The following is a 13,925-nucleotide window of genomic DNA, read 5'->3' as shown; positions in this document are numbered from 1 at the left end:
GATTTTAAGCCATTCCAGCGCAAGACGAGGCGAATAGAACTTATTTCACTGTCCGTGTGCTGATTTCTGTGGCCACAGCTGCCGGACACGGCGCCTGTGCACTTTTAAGCGCGCGCGAACACCGAGTTCATTCTTCATTCGCATTTCCTTGTGTTTGAACAGACGCATACATACAGAATTATGTGAAAATGGATGTCTCAACAATCATTCTCGATAACGCAGTCACTCATCTTCAGTGAACGAAAACAAGTTAGAAAGAAATAGCATGTGTATCATTATATTGGATCCCTGCATTCGGTCTTAAAGGGACAGCTGCCTATAAACACATGCTGTTATATATGACAGAAGAAAAGGGGCATGGTCAACGGGAAAATCATTGTGTCATTGTGACAACCCCATTCATGCAGTTACGTCTTTATTTAGAGAGGACTTGACGGATTATCTACGTGACTCCGACTTCACGAGACTAATAGACCACAGAGAGAGAATTCAATTCAGCGCTTTTATTTCCAACATGCGCTGATTCATGGCTGTGTTATTTCAGGCAAAGTTATATCTTTATAGCAGACCTGCAAACTCAGAGAAAAAAAGGTGACAGTGTTGGGGGGGGCAAATGGGCGACGCCTACACTGTGAACGCATTAGCCTTGCACGTTCGCCAGATTCTAAATAGACATTGTTTACAAGTAATGCGGCGCATCCAATGCAACAAGACGTCAAATTGCTTTGTTACACTGTATTACTCTCGCATCAGCTGTTGTCTAAACAGTCACATCTACCCACATCAACACATCAAAAACGCTTTAAAAGTAGGGCTACATCCAGCTGACTTGAATGACTGCTGCGCACACGACAACCTCCATAACGTGTCGTTAATCAGGGTAGCTCAGAATTGGAGTAGTAGCCAGAACTCAGGGCAGAGCACCTGGCTTAAGTTAGGGGCTAATGATAAGGTTGCAACCTAAGTTGGCTATCTGAAATACTATATACTTACGTAGCAAGCTAAATGGTTAACTTTAGTTAGCAAGACGGTCAGACAATGCAGGAATTAACATTAAAACTAGCTAACAATGTTAGATGGCTAGAAAATTTGCTATCTTGCTAACGGAAATTCCAGCATTGGATCCGCTTGTATTGCTTGCTATTAAGCATTTTGCTCGAAGCATAGGCTAACTGTATGAAAAAAAACCGCTAACTTAGCTGACGTTATTTGACTTAAGCAAACAAATATCAGAGTTTCCACATTAGATCAGGTGTCTCTTGACAGGCGCGAACACAGATGGCAGTGTGTTTCAAGATCCTGAACCAAGTGCTGAGATTCCGATTGGTCCAGAAAAAATGTCATTTATAAGAATTGTCCAATAATGGCCTACATGGCACGCAAGCCCACCCCCACCTCCCTCTCTTGACAGGCGCGAGCTCAGTAGAGATTCCGATCGGCCCAGATGTCAATTAACGCAAGACCCCCCCCCCCCCCCAAAAAAAACTCTCCGGTTCTACACGATTCACGTGAATGACCCAATTGTCAATAAAAGCGGCGATTGTCGCCGAAAAGCGACAAGTTTGCAGGTATGTTATAGGGACAGGGCTTGACAGAGTATCTTATTTATCATATTTCTTAGAGCCAAGTTGCATAAACTATATATCAGGCATTTGTGTAATACATCTAATGTGTGCATTAATGACTGTAATATTACATAGTTTATAATAGTGTAATAGTTTAACTACAGCAAATCAAGTACCTGCACGCCATTGTTGTTGCTCCCCTCAGATGCGCTGCAATTGTGATCCTGCGCGCAATTCTCAAAACGTCCACAAGACGGCGGTGTTTATCGGTGAATCCGATATTACAAAACCGATATCCGATTATGGAAAAATGCTTACATATTGGGAAAAATATCGGTAAATCGATATGTCGGTCGATCTCTGTAATTCAAGTCATTATCAATGACACTGCTGTGCACAGCTCCTACAATTGAGACAATGAACAATGACTAATCTCAGTTCAAGCATATCTTTGAAAAAATTAGCTAATAACTTCAAATGACTCGGATCAAGGTTGTCTGTCTTTTTCATGATTCACAATGTTGAATTTTAGGTCTGTTCAATTAATGAAAACTAAATTTAATTTAAAGTTATTTTAGTGATTTTAAGTTTTAGAGAGCACTCATTTAGAAAAACATGCCCAGAGTTTCGTGTTGTAAGATGAATATTGAGGCACGGTTTTGTATGGCTAAATGGTGACAACGCGATCACAGTTGTCTGAGTTGGCTGTGGTACAGCAGGATTACTGTAAGATCTGTTGGTATGAGGTCACCTCACTGAAATAGACAGACTTCCTCAGACTTCATCAGATTTCCTCTAGAAGCCACTCACACTTCATGACCACCTGTGTTAGTGACGCTTCTAAACTGTTAACAACCCCAGAACAAACATGGCCATGTCCATGTCCATGTCTGCAAACAGGAAATGTGTAAATAGTTGAGTAATGTGAATTAAGAGAAAAAGCACAGAGAAGAGAGAGAACAGCTGGGGTTTGTTTATTTCTGCTTCTCTACAGTGATAACCAAATTGATTTATAATGTTGAGGCCCAGCCATTTCTGGCCTCCTTTCATTTGAGACAGAAAGGGATGTTGAGGAAGAAAAAAAGAAAGAAAATAAGCATAGAGGGGCATACACACATGCAGCATCACCCGTCACTCAATATCAATGAGAGCTGACAATTTCCAGAGACATGGGCAGCAGAGATAGTTGGCAATGCATTCACTTTTATGCCAATTAGTAGTAACATGATGCAACCACTACCAATAGGAGTGAAGATACAGGAGAAAACTTGATCATTATCTCCTGAGAGACACTATTGTTGACTGTAAGAAAAGACAAAGGAAAAGCTAAATATAAAAATCACTGTTTTGCAGTTTACTGATGCCATGAACAGATCGTTCTGTCTACTAAATCAAGTCACCCCAAAACAATTTCACTGGCTAAAAAAAGTAAAAATCCAATAAGATTGCTTAAATTGTCATATTAAATTCATTAATGCCCTTTAATTAGGACTGTGCTAGTTAGCATGACAACGGCGCTGGTGGAGCACCTCCACGGTGGTACAGCAAAACCCATATTGGCACATATTAATGTTTTTGACAATTATTAGGGCACTAGAGAAGTACAAAGCTTTGTTTACAAAAGAAAGAATTGGTTATCAGCCAAATGTTACATTATGAATTCATGCAGAGAAAGGTACGCGAGTCCATAAACTTAAACCATAAGCGGCTTTGCGTTCTGTTTTGCAGGCTGTTACAGAAAGCACTGCGAGTCAAATTTTTTATTTTATTTGGTAAATGACGCAAGTGATTTGTTGACAAATTAGATATTACTGGTCACACTGCGCAGAGGCTATTTTATAGAAATATTTTATCTCACAGGTTTCAGTCTTTATCTCATCAAACTCAATATTGTCACAGTTTGTGCTTGTTAGACAAGGTAAGACGCATCAAGTGTATTTGTACAAAGCTGTGGACATGATATTGATTTGTTCCCTCAGTTTAATTAAATTTAGTTGTACTAATTCATTTCTTAGTTTTAATTTTCAAGGGAGCAAATTTAAGAAACATGGCAATGAATTAATACATTGTAGGAATGAATTTACAAGTTCTGGGAACAAATTATTAATATCTATTTTTTCTGCATATCACATGCAGCTGCATATCTCTGTGATATAGCGCATTAACATGCTTATAATTCAGATCCATTTTCCCCAGCAGCGCAACTTTCATTATAAATGTCCAGCTTGTGTGGAAGACATTTACAAAGTGTCAATTGCTTTGGAATACAAGAAGAAAATATGACGATAAGGACAAGACATGGGCTCTGTCCTGCCTGTGTCCGCCAACCCTCTCAAAGCACAGAGCGGGATATATGATGAAACATTAATCTTTGTGGGGAAACATAATTTTACAACTTCGATACAAAATTTTCTTAATTTATCTAAATTTTATTTAGATACTAATTTCCTAATGCTTTCCCTGTTTTTATACATTTTAATGCAGTTAAATTTTTTTGAATATCATTAAAAGCCTAATTTGTATATTGTGAATACATTGTATCTATACAATCATGTAGTGTATTATAATACAAACTTTAGGTTTTGCACGAAATTCTAGTTTAGCCTATCCCTTTGCGTAAAGGTTTAATATTTTTATCATTTTTAAGAATAAAAATTGTTACATTAAGTTAGGAGTGGGCGATATGGCAAATATATCATATCACGAATCACGATTCTTTGTCATGTTGGTTTTTCTATTTTGAAAGTTGTCTGAGCATTACAGCCAAACTAATTTCCCTATTATACAGATAAAGCCTTTCAAGGCAACAAAATATAAAAAAGAATGGTGGATATTTAGGCCAAAGTGAGCGAAGATAAAAATCTGTCATTTTATCGGTTATTAAAAAATGAGAACAAAGATACACAAATACACATAATAAACAAATAAAACAGTGCTTTATTTTCAGGTACAATAGGTGTGTTTAGCAGGAGCATTCAAGAAATTGAATGAACAAATATATAAATAAAACACTTTATATACTAATTCCTATTAAAGCAACTGTATTAAAGTTTTTCAGTCAAGAAGTTTTATTAACACTAGTTAAAATATTCACCCATAAATAAATAAACAAAATAGTGTTTTATTTTTATACCATCATTTACTCACTCAAAAGTTGTTTTAAACCTGAATGAGTTTCTTTCTTCTACTGAAAATAAATGTTATTTTGAAGAATGTAGAAAACCAAACTGTGGTCCACACTCCACAGTGACTTCCATAGAATTTATTTTTCCTACCATCAAATTCATGAGGACCAGCAACTGTTTGGTTACCCACATTCTTCAAAATATCATGACAGTCGGTAGCATGTTCAGAACTGTCCCTTTAAGACCTGAATGCATCTAATATACAGGCACACACCCATTTTTCTCTCAGCTGTTTACTTTCACTTTAGACATAATCAACAGAGCCTATACATAAACCTTGTGTGTTTTGACCGTATTAGCACTAAAGATAACTTAGTTCAGGCATGGTTTAACAAGCTTTATTAGCGCTTGCGCTTCAGGTGTACATGCTCAGAAAAAGCGCACATCAGAACAGCACGTGAATGAAACGTTTAACCAGTAAGGCTTTAAAGCACATGCCAATAATGTAGCCTAGTTTTGTGATTGCGCATAAGTCCAGTGTCCTGTGAGTGTAACTCTACTGCTGAGTTAACATTTGATGTGAATGTATGTCGTGTTGTACATTATATCGAGACAGAGGCACAAGAACTGCAGCTGATAGAATGCGCGCTGTAGCACGAATCACGATACTGCGATATTTTTCCAAAAGCAGACTTTTTGGCTTCGGTACGATACCAGAATGTAATACTTCGGTATCGATACTAAATCCATACCATAGGTGACAAATAACCAGCCTCAAAAGATAAGAGAATTTAATTTTTTTTATTAATAATAATAATAAAAACAGATTAACATCTTAATACCTTTGTATGAAACTAACAAAAAACCAAAAGGGAGCATAGGTTACATTTTGATGTTGGAGAAAAAAAAAAAAAGGCTAACTGAAGTAATAAGATGAAAATATATTCAAATCTTCTTTTCTTTTCAGTGCAAACAAAATATCTCAAAATGTAACAAAAAAACCTACCGGGAACATAGGTTACATTTTGAGTTTGAAGAAAAAAATAAAAATACAACTGAAGTTGCGCAATTAATGCAAGAAATATTGCTTTATTGTAAAGTGTTATTCTAACAGTCAAAGTTTTTTAAAAAGAAATCACGTTATTATTTCTCTCTCTCTCAGATTGTTTTCAGATTTCAGACTCAGCCAAAGAAAAAGCATTAAATAAATCTCACTCTCTTGGCTGCTTCATATTAGCGGTCGACAATCATATTATTGATACTAAAATTAATATAGCAAAATTCTTGCTCAATTCAAATCCAATTAATAATCGATTGTATGAAATGCAAGTGCATGTATTACGTGACCAAAACTTCAATGGTTCTAGCGTGTCATGCACGTTTGAGCTTTCATTGTTACTGTATCACATCTGCATGAGCGCTGATCAGTTGTAAATAAAAGTTCAAATTAAATCTGAATTTATGAATTATGCACTCACCTGTCGATCTCTTAATTTTCTGAAAAGATCAGGATGAGCAAGCGACAAGTGCTAAAAAGGTTTGATGAGTTGTCTCTGTGGAAACACATGATTTATAGCAACGCTTGCATACAGGTGCAGTAAGGTCAGTTCCTTCACCGGTCATCTGTTTTGTATGCAAAGTAATATTTCACTTCTACTGTTCTCTTTATTTATTCATTTCGGGTGCGTTGATAGAGTTTAATCTGTTTGATGATCCATTTGGGAAGCACTTTCGTAACTGCAGCGTATGAAATAACGAATTGAGCAAAATTATGATATCGTACCATTTGAAATATAATATATTCTGGTACTTTTCCAGTACCGGTATAACGCGCATCCCTATCGTCCACAATCAAAAAATCGTCATGTCGCACACCCCTACATTAAGTAACATAAGGCATTACAAACAGCTATTCTGTGGGGTCTGAATCAGATTCAACTCAACAGGTGGACTGAACTGCTCATGACACCATTAATGCATTCCATTTGAGGTCATATTTTCAAAGGTCGTGGGCCCATTAATAACTTGAGATCATTGAGCAGTAGAAATGCTCTAGCAATAAAACTTCTGTATGCGTGAACGCTCCATGACACAGCACTTGCTATACAGAGGTGAACAATAAAGTGGGTTGGTCTGGCTGTTAGAAGAAAGGAGTTAAGCTGTGTGAAGTAACTAACCTTTTTGTCTCATACATCTCACTTTTAGAGAGGAAATGAGAACTGAGGAAAAGAGACAGTAGGATATCTGCATGTCTAAAACTAATGTGGGTTTAAAACACATGGGTTGTTGGTATTAACATCCTACTCCAGGTATTGACATTTCAAGCTAAACAGAGGATGTTATGCCCTTTTCCTGTTTATAAACTTTACAAAAAACAACTCTCGTTAAACTAAGGATGTGTAATGGCTGCTTGAAGCTGTATTTAGGACTGCTCTGTTACAAAGAATAGGTGGTTCAAGTCTAGTGGTTCAGGATCTGTACACAAAATTAAGTTCAAAGGGTGACTGACACAGGAACCGCAAAGTCACAGTTGAACTTTAGCAGCATTCTTGTTATGTGGTTTGTTTGTAATGTGTGGTGCAGGTAGGGGTGTGTGGTACTGACCAGCGGGTGGTGTGTGGAGCTGAAAGGGTACTGCACTGAGTGAGGTGGGTAACGGCTCTGCTCGCTGCTGAAGGACCCCTGGCTGGGGGGAAAGCCTGAACTAGACATGCTGCAGCTGTCTGGTGGGGTGCTGTAGGCTCAGACGGGGCCTGGAGCACTGCTACTCAATCACAGGCTCAACGTCAGCATGATTGTGCTGCTAAACCACCTGAGGAAGAGAGAGAGAAAGAGGAGGAAACATCAGAACATTTCAAGAGCCAAACATTCTGAAGGAGTCTTGGGTGCAAACTCTTTCCATGACCAAGCAAGTATTTAAAGGTCTCAGATCACAATGTGAGACCAATTGGCAGCCATTTCTATTGACGAAACATGCTTTGTTTCACAGGATTGCTATGCAAATGTTCTGCTTGTTTTTCCAGAAAAGTTCTGGTTTCCTAAAAGTAACAAAAGACAATTTGATTCTTATCAAGCCCATGAGATATATAAAGATGTTAATATTTCGACACAAAGCACATCAAAGAAAAGGACTGCGTCATGTGGCATCTGTCTTTTCAAGAATGACTCAATGCTCCATGACTTTGCCTTTCTGCTGTTGTGTTTTAATGATTTTTGGGCTAAAAAATAATTCACTTCACAACTCATGGAACCTGTCATCACTATACCAAATTTCAGTACTCAATAACAATAGCAGTGAAATTTCACAGCGATATTTTATATCAATTACTTAACACACCAATTAAATTATTATAATTAAGTACTCTAATTTTAATATTATAAACCTCATGTCATTTCAAACCAATATGACTGACTTTCTTCTGTGGAATACATAAGATGATTTTTGGGAGAACAGTTTTTGACTTGCACTGTATGAACATTTCTCAAAATATCTTCTTTTATGATCCACAGAAGAACGAAAGTCATACAGGTTTGGAACAACATGAGAACGAGCAGCATTTTCATTTTTGAGTGAACCTTTAAATATTAATGAAAACATTAAAACAATGTCATCTAGTTCTCGATTATTTCTCAAGTCATTAGCATAATACGAGAGGATGTAGTAGACTGAATGACACAGAGACAAAAGGATGGCTCATTTTCATGCTTTTTATGTTAAACCCTAAATGCAATCTAAGGGTAACATGGACATGTGCACAGCATTTTGCTGACTTAGTACTGTTTCTCGATGCAATGTCTTGTGAAAGCACACCTGTTGACCTTATGCTCAGTGCCAGTGCTATCTGCAACTAGACAGCATCCACCTCTCCTGACACACGACACGTACCAGCAAAATGCAACAACAGAAGATGCTACAGTAAACCACTGAAGACTTTGGAAGCCCAATCCACAAGTTTTCCATTTTCACCGAAAACCTGTAAACCAAATAACAGCTGGGCTATTCCAACTTCTGTTCATCTTTTCAAGGCAATGCATTAACATCAGAGCAAACACTGAACTACACGTGCATATATTATCATTTTGTTTAACTATTAGCTAGAATGCATTTTTTGTATATCCTCAAAATAAATTTAGTGTTTCGCGAAAACCTTTTCATATCAGGTCAAAAGGTCAAGAGCAGTTATTTGCCTTTCAGAGATCACGGGTCATGCTTCAATACACACTCAAGACCTCTGTCCCATCAACCTACACGTGAGTCTGTTTGCATATCCAAATCAGTCAGCAGGAATCTCCATGAATGGAGCGGGTCGACTGCTCCTCCATTCAGAGTGTGCGCAGATGGGATTTTCCATACACACTTCCAAATGCTTATCTGTTAACGCCTGAGCAAGAACACGGCCTAATCAGGAGGAGATACAGGAGACCTATTGTTTGATATGTTATTTGATATGTCCACGCTTCAATTTTATACCTTTTTGTCATTCTTTCATCAACAGGGAAGTCGTGGCCTAATGGTTAGAGAGTCGGACTCGTAATCCCAAGGTTGCGGGTTCGATTCTCCGGCCGGCAGGAATTGTAGGTGGGGGGAGTGAATGTCCAGCGCTCTCTCCACCCTCAATACCACGACTGAGGTGCCCTTGAGCAAGGCACCGAACCCCCAACTGCTCCCCGGGCGCTGCAGCATAAAATGGCTGCCCACTGCTCCGGGTGTATGTTCACGGTGTGTGTGTGTTCACTGCTGTGTGTGTGCACGATGGATGGGTTAAATGCAGAGCACGAATTCCGAGTATGGGTCACCATACTTGGCTGAATGTCACTTCACTTCACAACATGCACCTCCATCTTATTGCTTCCATTCATGCCATAAATATAACCATGTCATCACTTCCCCACAAAATATGTCTCAGGCTAAATCAAAAGCTATTCACAAAGAGAATAGCACTAAACTAGCACTGAAGCAGTGTTCACCAAATTCAGCACAGGAGAGCAGACAGAAAGCATGACACTCCCACATCCTGCAAAATCCAGGATTTGTCAGAAACATGCGTCACACTGATATAATTTGGCCCCATCAACACCACTACTAAACCTCCATTCTGGACATGATGTGTCAAGCAAAGGCAAAACTCTTAAAAAAAAAAAAGTAATACTGAAGATCCACATTCATCTGTGCTGGGGAAGCTTACTGTAAAAAATTAACTTTAATAATGATCTGAGATGAGTTTGGATGATCAAGATTAAATTAGGGAAGAGGAAGATCAACATAGATCAGCATTAAATGGCAAACTCTCCCAGAGAGTCTCTCTGCTGGCCAATCTTAAAGGGATAGTTCACCCAAAATTTAAATTTTAATCACAAAACTTACTTTCTTCAACAAAACATCTGTGTTTTTTCTCCATACAATTAAAAGCTAATGCTGTCCAATATTCTTAAAAAAATCTTCTCTTATGTTCCACAGAAGAAAGTCATACAAGTTTAGAACGACATAAGGGTGAGCTAAATAACAGCACTTTTGAGTGAACTATCCCTTTAAATGGGTCATGAGATGGAGAATCTAAATATGCCTGATATTTGCACACATAAGAGGTTACTCAAAAACATACTGCAAGTTAAAATGAATTATTCTTTTTTTACCCGTCCGAAACACCTGGATTTGAAATCAGGAGAATAGTGACATCATGATTCCCCTCTCCAATTAAAATGTGTAAATTATCTTTTCTTGAAGAAGAAGAAAAAAAAAAGTGTACTGGAGGCAGATATGAAGATCTGCATGCAGTCGATTGTAAGAAAGAGGCAGGGGACTAAATAATTTAGGGCTGCCACTAACAACTTATCGACTTATTTATCGATTAATTGCTTAATCTAAACGATTAATTTCCCTTAATTTTACAATTTTCCGTAAGAATATTTTATTAAACCAAATGAAATCCAAATTTCTATGAAAACCTTTTTTAAAAGTAAAGTGCAACATAGAGTGCAAGCAGCAAGTGTCCATTTCAGTCCAAATCAATGAAATCAAAGTTCAGTATTATAGTGCAAGAATGACAACATATCCAAGTGTTCTAGTCTACTAATACTAAAATTATAATCAAAAAACACTTTTTAAGGAGTATTTACCAGAAATATTATTTACCAGAATTTATTTAGGTGAAAAATGTGAATGTGCAGTATTTCTGAAAAAAATAAATAAAATAAATAAAAATATATAAAATCAGTTAATTGGAGATGCTTTTGATTAAAATTTAATGGAACCATTAAAACGGAATTAAAACAGAAAACAGAATCCAGAAAATAATGGAAAACAGACTTTGGTACAGATAAAACTTTAAAACTCAATTAATTAGACAGGTTTTTTGATTAATAAAATTTAATTTAACCATTAAAACAGAGTATAGAAAAATGAAAATGGAAAAAAATGAATAAAACGGATTTCATAGGGCCCTATAATTATAATACATTATTTTGTGGTAATAAAAATAGATATAAGTGAACAATAGCTTTTAAAATGACTTACAATACTATTATAATAGCAATGATGCAATAATAATTAGTTCAAATAAATTATCAAAAGCAATAAATCATGTAGTTTATTGAACAAAACTGTTAAAATACATAATGTATAGCTTTTATTTAGAAACCGAGATGTATTTGCCTGTGTTTGCGTAGATTTCTAAATGCTTTACCTTAGAAATGTGATGAAATGGCACATGTTGCGTTCCCAGATGAACGCTATAATAAACCCAAACTCACAACAACATGCAGAGATGGAGTTTGAGACGCTCCACACGTAAGTAAGTTCCTGTGGAACTACTGTAAACGGAGCCGCTATGCGACGTACTGCATCGCTTAGAATTATTTAATTAAATCATAGCATTTGTGAATTCACAATTATGCTTAATTATGATTTTTAAATGGGTTTAATATATCATGCAGCCTTGGAAAACAGTCTAATAATGTATTTTATGGATTCTTGTCCGTGAAATGCGCCAATGAAAATCAAAACAAAATGAAGTTAAAAGTTGTTTTGAACAATTTCTTTGTCATCGGCAGATTGATTTTAAGTGGGGGGGGGGGGGGGGGGGGTCGATTTAAATTGTAAATCGGATTTTTTGTAAAGAAATCTGGGATTTTTTTCTTAGACCATATCGCCCAGCCCTACATCCACTGCTCTGCAACAAAACAAGCCACCAAGTGTACCCCTCTCATTTGAACATGATAATCAGATCATTTAAAACAACAATAACAATTTTATCAAGACAGGTGAGTGAGAGGATACTTCAAAGTTACAATAGGAATGAAACCCCTCCAAATCTCAGAGTCAACGTGGCAGCTTGCCTCTGAGTATTTTCCGGTGCTTGCTTGCTCACTAGCATTACTGTACCACGCTTGGCCACAAACACGGCAGCACAACAGTTACACGTCCTGTGTTCCACTCCACTGTCCCTCAGCCAGCACAGCCAATGCTTATTAAAACCAACTGCAATGAGAAAAAAAAAAAAAAAAAAACAGGCCTGGCACTCTTTACAGGGACACTGTATCTCTCCTGATGGTAAACCTAATTAAGCTGCAAGTGGTGCCGCAAACAAATCTGGGTACTTCTGCAGGGTCAAGTGTTTTATAATCGTCCAACTAGCATTGCTCTGGAAGTCATCTATGAATTTTTACACACTGAAGGCAAATCAACCTGGGTCTGTCACCTTGAACAGAACAGTACAAAGTCTGGGCTGTAAGTGTGAATGACAGCATGTCAGCTTTTTTATCCTATGCAGTTATGCACATGTTCACTGTGAACGTCTGCTTTAATTAGCAGTCTACCCTAATTAACATGTCTGAAAAGTGTTGAAACTGTATTTATTCACTGGGTTTCTGTGCGTTAATTGACATTTAGACATGCCAGAAGTTGACACTGACCAACAACAAAAGTTGGAAAGTGACTAAAACATGTTAATCTCATCAGAGAACATTTCACATCTTTCACACTCCACTAACCGGTCATGGGGGGTTGGCGGTCGGAACTAAAATGCTGGAAGGTACTTTCCCTCTAATATATGTGTCCTATTATGAACCCACTGTGTGAGCAAACAAATTTAGCTCTTATACATTAGGTCTGTATAGGGGGTGATAAAATGAAAGGGGAAGAAGGGCAATATATTAATATTTAAATATATACGTTATGTATTAAAAATTTGTCTAACAGATACTTTTTTCCAAGCATGCCATGTGTAATCAGCATGTGTCATCTTTAAGGTTGATATTTACAACATTACTCCCTAACAGACAATGTTGCAATGAACAGTCGTTAGTTGTGAAACATATAGGAGCACAAGTCCAAACTTTATGTAATTTCCAGGCAGCAAAACTGACACATACATGCAGCAGGTTTCACATTCAGCACACTGTTATTCTCATTTCAAGCAATAAATTATACATACTAGAAAGTTAAACCAAATGAATGAGAAGTAGCAGCTTGTGTGTTATGTGAAAGATCAGACTTTATTAGTGATGATTTTCTGTAAACTCCAGGCTGTGGTATAAACTCACATTAATGGCATTAGCCAGGAAGCTACTGTTAGTTCATACGAGGAAAACTATTTAACCGGAAACCACCTGATAACATAAATGCATCGGCTACACAGAGATGCAAATCAACCGCAAAAGAGAGCATCTAAATTAATATATAGTGCAGAATGAGACAGGAAAGAGTCTAAGGAAAACAGCCGTTAGCTGAATGTTTCACCTTCGCATTCAAACCCACGTCGCCATCTTGAACATAAGCGCTCAGCTCTCACTAGCCTGCGTGTAATTCACCACAAAGCGGACAAAATATTCACATTAAATAATACACTCACCTCATGTCCTTAGAGACACCCCAATAAGCGCTGAAAGGTGAGTCTGTGCGGTTCAAACGTATGGTAGTGTAATTCGTCGGCTGTGACACACACAGTTCAAACACAGGCTAGTTATTTGTCCTCACTGAGTCGTGGATATAAATTCAAGTCGCTTTCTAACGTTATATGTTTCTGCGCCAGAAATTAACATGCGTCACAAGTGTACCGGTTTCTTCTTGTTGAATGGCCGGTGGCTTGTATTTTGTGCTGCTCTGGTGCACCTGAGGAGACGAAGTGAAAGAGTTTTTCTCAAGCAAACAGGATGAACCGGTGTGACGTTCAAACTCTCCCCACAGGCGGCCTTCACCCCACCCAAACCTCTATCTCCGTATATTACTGTTATACCA

The 13,925-nt window shown here is 37.5% G+C and overlaps 1 protein-coding gene across 9 annotated transcripts in view; it reads right to left on the bottom strand.

Annotated features, from left to right (window-relative positions):
• LOC306869629 (nuclear receptor corepressor 1-like) overlaps positions 1 to 13,897 on the bottom strand; it is a 109,713-nt gene extending 95,816 nt beyond the window's left edge. For all 9 annotated transcript variants that reach the window (XM_079416447.1, XM_079416451.1, XM_079416455.1 and 6 more), the window contains exons 1-2: positions 13,540 to 13,897; positions 7,295 to 7,502 (exon numbers count right to left, since the gene is read on the bottom strand). In XM_079416447.1, the coding sequence (XP_079272573.1) occupies positions 7,295 to 7,402 (108 nt within the window). In that variant the 5' untranslated portion in view covers positions 7,403 to 7,502; positions 13,540 to 13,897. The remainder of the gene's footprint in view (positions 1 to 7,294; positions 7,503 to 13,539) is intronic.
• Positions 13,898 to 13,925: the final 28 nt, after the last annotated feature.

The sequence above is a fragment of the Barbus barbus genome (assembly GCF_936440315.1).
Source record: "Barbus barbus genome assembly, chromosome: 5".
NCBI lineage: Eukaryota > Metazoa > Chordata > Actinopteri > Cypriniformes > Cyprinidae > Barbus > Barbus barbus.
This window is presented reverse-complemented; position numbering and strand designations above follow the sequence as displayed.